Source organism: Priapulus caudatus, unplaced genomic scaffold (genome assembly GCF_000485595.1).
Source record: "Priapulus caudatus unplaced genomic scaffold, Priapulus_caudatus-5.0.1 Scaffold403, whole genome shotgun sequence".
NCBI lineage: Eukaryota > Metazoa > Priapulida > Priapulimorpha > Priapulimorphida > Priapulidae > Priapulus > Priapulus caudatus.
Window position 1 is genome coordinate 225748 of NW_014577464.1, and position 5752 is coordinate 231499.

General features: G+C 49.1%; 1 protein-coding gene across 1 annotated transcript in view; it reads left to right on the forward strand.

Moving 5' to 3' along the window:
• The window catches only part of LOC106810002 (endoplasmin-like), a 16982-nt gene that overhangs the window by 2292 nt on the left and 8938 nt on the right, over nucleotides 1-5752 (forward strand). The window contains exons 3-7 of the mRNA XM_014813255.1: nucleotides 20-86; nucleotides 426-542; nucleotides 4156-4362; nucleotides 5081-5199; nucleotides 5578-5689. Of these exons, the coding sequence (XP_014668741.1) occupies nucleotides 20-86; nucleotides 426-542; nucleotides 4156-4362; nucleotides 5081-5199; nucleotides 5578-5689 (622 nt within the window). The remainder of the gene's footprint in view (nucleotides 1-19; nucleotides 87-425; nucleotides 543-4155; nucleotides 4363-5080; nucleotides 5200-5577; nucleotides 5690-5752) is intronic.

Consider the following 5752-nt stretch of genomic DNA (forward strand, 5'->3'; position numbering starts at 1 on the left):
GCCTAGAAGTGATGGTGAGGGAGAGTGAGAGGGTCAGAAGTGAAGGAAAGGCTGCGAGAGGGGTGGAGAACATGATAGAGAAAGAGGTGGAGAGCAAGAGTGAGAGGGTGAGAGAGGGGAGAGACAGAGCAAGAGGGAGAAAGAGATGGAGAGAGGAGGGACCAGGGTGAGAGCAAGCAAGAGAGTGAGAGTGAAAGACAAAGAGAGCGAATCAGTCGCTTTAGTTCAAGAATCGTGTAGTCTGTGTCGCGGCGGCTGAAGCCATCATCATCATCATCATCATCATCATCGTCATCATTATCATCATCATTATCATTATCATTATCATTATCATTATCATCATCATCATCATCATCACCATCATCATCATCGTCATCATCATCATCATCGTCATCATCATCATCATCACATGTTATTTGTTGCAGATCTTCCTGCGTGAGCTGATATCTAACGCGTCGGACGCTCTAGATAAGATTCGATTCCTCTCTCTCACCGACAAGGATGCGCTGGAGTCAAACCCGGTCCTCAACATCAAAATCAAGGTAAGAGCATCCCTGATCGCGCGCACAGCTTCGCGCGCACGGCATACGTAGCGTTGCGTCGTCATGTGTTTGCACACGGTGTAACTTTATGCGTTGTACACTTGTACTTGTAACTTTACGGCGTTTAGTCGCGAGTTGAAGTTGTGAAGCTGCAAGTTATGCTATGAATGCCATGTTACGTATAGATATGACTAGCTGGGCTACCCGGCCGATGCCCGGGATTTTTGGGGTTACTGCTTTTCTGCCTATTTTCATGCGTTTAGCTGCGGCTACCCGGCGCTGCCGGGATTTTTTGGGGCGTTACTTGCCTTTCTGTTATTTCATGCGTTTGCTGCTATTGCTTCCTGCGTTTCGATTTCATGCGATTGCCTGGATTGTGAGACCTGACTATAGTTGAGCGCTGTTTGCTGCTTCTAGGATTCGTCTTGACTTGTTCTGCTGCAGCTGTATAGTCGAGGCGTAGGATGCCTGTTATTGTTAACTTTTCTGCTGCGCTAGTATTTTTTGGGTGGGAAATCGGGCCAAATCCCTTATTTGACAACCCCAGGTTTAAAAACCCTAACCCTAACCCTACCAAACTCACGACATGGGTGTGTAACGCTACTTTGACCTTTAAATCTTGTTTTGTTTTTTTCGCTGTGGCCTATATGCCGGCAGCCTGGGCACGGTCTATCGTTTTCCTAAATGCCCGACAGTTCTTAACCCTACCCTAACAAAAACCTAACTCTAGGCCCTATAACCTAACCCTAATCCTAACCTTAACCCTAACCCTTGTTTTACTTGAGAATAACGCCTAAAAATTAAAAACTGGACGGGCATTTAGGAAATCGCGAAAGACCGTGCCCTGGCAGGTTCAGATATAAGCGGCTGCTGGCATATAGGCCCACTGACACTGCTGTTGTTTTTTGCCCTTAATTGTTGCGTTTTTGTGCAAAATTGTTTATTGGCTTACAATGGTCGCTTCGCATCATTGTCCGTGATGAGAATATACCTTTCAGGGGTGACCTCTTACTGTCTCAGAAGACAGACAGACAGCATAGACTCCGGCCGATTTACTTGAGAGATAATACCGAAAACTCGAAAATACGACTGTACCGAAGTGCTCCTGCGAAAAAATACGCAGTGGCTGGAGGTAGCACGCCGTCGGTCGTTCAAGCCCCTTTTTTGCGTATAGGGTTAGCGGTTAGCGATTAGCGGTTAGGGTTAGGTAGGGCTTATGGTTAGGGTTAAGGTTTAGGCGCTTTTAGGGTTAGGTTCTTGCCCTCATCGTAAACTCTCAAATCGTGAATTTATTTTCCAAGCGTTATCGAAATCTCTGGCGGCCGACCGCGCCATTTTGGTCTCGTAGTTATGAAAAGCGAATGGACCTGGCGTACCGTATGCTCGAGACAACATTAACGATCACGGCCTGGCGTACCCCGTAGCCACTGCCAAAAAAATAAGCCAGCAAGTGAGCATTTATAACCTTTCAAGCAGTAGTCATGTACGACACGTTTGTCTTCCTTCGAAGCTAAATTGTTTTAATAGAACTAACAAAATATAGCTCGACCATATACAGCTAGAAAATAGCGGTTCAAAATGCAAATTTCAAATTGCAGTTGATAGTATGAGGCACGGAACGGCAATAGCGCCACCTCGCTCTGGACATTTTCTTTAAAATATAATAAATAATTTTAATTGGCTAATTTTAAACCATTTTTTATTTTGTGTATTTTATTTATTTTGACCTTAGCCTTTAGCATCGCCTGACATGCTTGATTAAGAATATATATGTCTGTTGGTGGTGAGCTCTTACTGGGAGGTCGGCCAAAAAGATAGTCAAGACGACAGAACAAAAACAGGCTTGCCCCTTATATAAGGATTAGAATAGTATAACCTCCACCTCCCTCTCTCACCCCTCTCTCTCTTCTCCCCCTCCCTCTCCCTCTCCCTCTCCCTCCTCCCTCTCCCATTCCCCTCTCTCACCCTCTCCCCCCTCCCTCTCCCTTCTCCCTTCGCCCTCTCTCCTCCCGCTCCTCCGCCCTTACTTCTCTCTCCCTCTCTCCCTCTTCATCCTTCTCCTTCTTCCCTCCCTCGTCCCCTCTTCTTCGCCCTCCTTTCTCCCCCTCTCGTCTCCCTTCCTCTCCCCCCTCGTCCGCCCTCTCCCTCTCTCTCAGCCTCTCCGCTCTCTGGGAGGGAAGTGATGGAATTCTCATGTTGCATTCAAGTGTATTATGGTATTGTTTCGTTGGCTGTTATCACGATTTTGATACGTAACTTTCACGGCTAACTCCGTAACATATCAGCTCTCTCTCTTCTCTCCCTCTCCTCCCCTCTCACACCCTCTTTCTCTCTCCTCCCCCACGCTCGCGTCTCACACCCTCTCTCGTTCTCTCTCCTCCCCCCTCACTCTCTCACACCCTCTCTCTTTTCTCTCTCCTCCCCTCTCACACCCTCTCTCTCCTCCCCCTCTCACACCCTCTCTCTCTCTTCTCTACTCACCGTCTGTCTCCTGTCTCTCTCTTCTCTCTCTCTCTCTCTCTCTCTCTCTCTCGCTTCTCTCTCTCTCTCTCTCGCTTTCTCGCCTCTCGCTCTCGCTTTTCTCGCTTCTCTCTCTCTCTCTCTCTGTCTCTCTCTTTCTCTCTCTCTCTCTCTCTCTCTCTCTTTCGTCTCTCTCTGTCATCTCTCTCTCTTCTGCTTCTCTCTTTCTCGTCTCTTTCTCTCCTCTCCTATTCTCTCCTCTCTTCTCTCTCTCTTCTCTTCTCTCTCTCTCTCTCTCTCTCGTCTCTCTCTCTCTCTCTCTCTCTCTCTCTCTCTCTCTCTCGCTCTCTCTCCCTCTCTCTCTCTCTTCTCTATCTCACTCTTCTCTGCTGCTGCTCTCTCTCTCTCTTTCTTCCCTCTTCTCCTCTCTCCTCTCTCTCCTCTCTCTCTCTCTCTCTCTCTGCTCCTCTCACTCTCATCTTCTCACCGTTCTCTCTCCCTCCCCTCTCTCACACGCTCTCTCTCTCCTTCTCTCTCCTTTCTCTCTCTCCTCTCTTCGGTCTCTCCGTCTTCTCTTGCTTCTCTCTCTCTCTCTCTCTCTCTCTCTTCTCTCTCTCTCTCAGCTCTCTCTCTCTCTCTCTCTCTTCTCTCTCTCTCTTCTCTCTCTCTCCTCTGCTCGTCTCTGCTCTTCTTCTCTCTCTCTCTCTTCTCTCTTCTGCTCTCTCTCTCGTCTCTCTCTCTCTCTCTCTCTCTCTCTGTCTCTCTCTCTCTCTCCGGGTCTCTCTCTCTCTCTCTCCTCTTCCTTCTCTCTGCTCACTTCGTCCTCTCTCTCTCTCTCCTCTCTCTCTCACCGTCTCTCTCCTCCCCTCTCTCCACTCAGCCTCTCTCTTCTCTCTCTCTCTCCCTCTCTCTCTCTCCTTGCTCTCTCGTTCTCTTCTCTCTCTCTTCTCTCCTCCTCTCAACCGCTTCTCTTCTCTTCTCCGGTGACCCCCTCTCTCTCTCTCGTCTCGTCTCTCGCCGTCCTCTCTGCTCCTCGCCCTCTCTCACACGTTCTCTTCTCGTATCTCTCTCTCTTCTCTCTCTCTCTCTCTCTTCTCTCTCTCTCCTCCCCCTCTCTCCTCCCCCTCTCTCACCCTCTCTCTCTCTCACGCAGGCGGACAAGGAGAACCACGTGCTGCACGTGACAGACTCTGGCGTCGGCATGACGAGGGACGACCTCGTTAACAACCTCGGCACGATCGCGAGATCGGGGACGTCCGAGTTCCTCAGCAAGATGGGAGATGCGACGGATGCTCAGCTTCAGGACCTCATCGGTCAGTTCGGCGTCGGATTCTACTCGTCGTTCCTCATCGCCGACAAGGTAAATTCCTCATTGATTCCGCGTTGATTCCGCGTGGATTCCGCGTTGATTCCGCGTTGATTCCGCGTGGATTCCGCGTTGATTCCGCGCTCGTTCCGCAGGCATTCTGCATTCGTTACACGAGTTTTCATTATACTTGTTCCTCATTTATTCCACTCTTGTTCCACGTTCATTTATCCTGCAGTCATTCCCTTTTGTTTTCACACTCGTTCCGAGTTCATTCCACATTCGTTCCGCACCTGTTCCATGGTGATGAGGTTCTATATTCTCGGCTCGTGCATGATGAATTTTTCCCCGGCTGATCGACAGATGTTGATAACGTGCGACTACATAAGCCAAACCAAATCTGACGCGAGCCGAGCCTAACACATGAATTAACTTCCTTCACTTTCTTCTCACCATTTCAAAGATAGCGAAATCTTCATTCGTTGTAATTTTTTCGAGTTAACTGATGCTAAACCAACTGATTCGACGTCCAAACCATTTCACAATAATAACGATGTTGAACATAACTGTTGTAACGGTGGCGGGCGCAGCTTTTGGTTGGGTTACCAAACCCGAACCAGAACGTTGAGTGATTGTGTGTGGGCTGTATCTTTTATTGACTTATTATTTATTTATTATTTATTTTTTATAAACTTATGATTATCTTTTTGATTTTTTATTATCTTTTTTGTTTGTTTTTCTGACGTTCTCTTGTCTTTCGCTCGCGCCGCAGGTGATTGTTACGTCGAAGCACAACAGTGATGAGCAGTACATCTGGGAGAGCGATGCTCAGTCGTTCAGCATCGCTCGTGACCCACGCGGAAACACGCTCGGTCGCGGAACCACCGTCAGGTGAGCGCGGCGTCCCCTATCCCTCCCACGCTCAGCGACGGCGCCCCTATACCCCCTCGACAGTTTTCCTTCTTTTGCTTGCGTCTGAAGGAGGAGGGGGTGTCCCCGTTGACATTTACAAACTAGCATGTTTGGACCAGTTACTAGTCAGAAAATCGTCAGGGCATTCCTGGTAATTTTAATGCAGTAAAGAGTAAGAGATCTGGTTGTGTGAAGGGTTGGTGTTGTACCCTGCTTCCCTGTGTGAAGGGTTGGTGTTGTACCCTGCTTCCCTGTGTGAAGGGTTGGTGTTGTACCCTGCTTCCCTTGCTGTCTGCGAGCGACAGACATGTGAATGCATTGTAACTTCACACGCACTCATGGGTTTCCTTCCTGCAGCTTGCACCTGAAGGAGGAGGCGTACGACTTCCTGGAGCCGGACACGGTGAAGGACCTCATCAAGCGCTACAGCCAGTTCATCAGCTTCGACATCTTCCTCTGGACGAGTAAGGTGAGTGGCCGGCGCCCCCTGGTGGCCGGGGGAGGGGGTCTCTGGGAGGGGAGCGGGATTTTT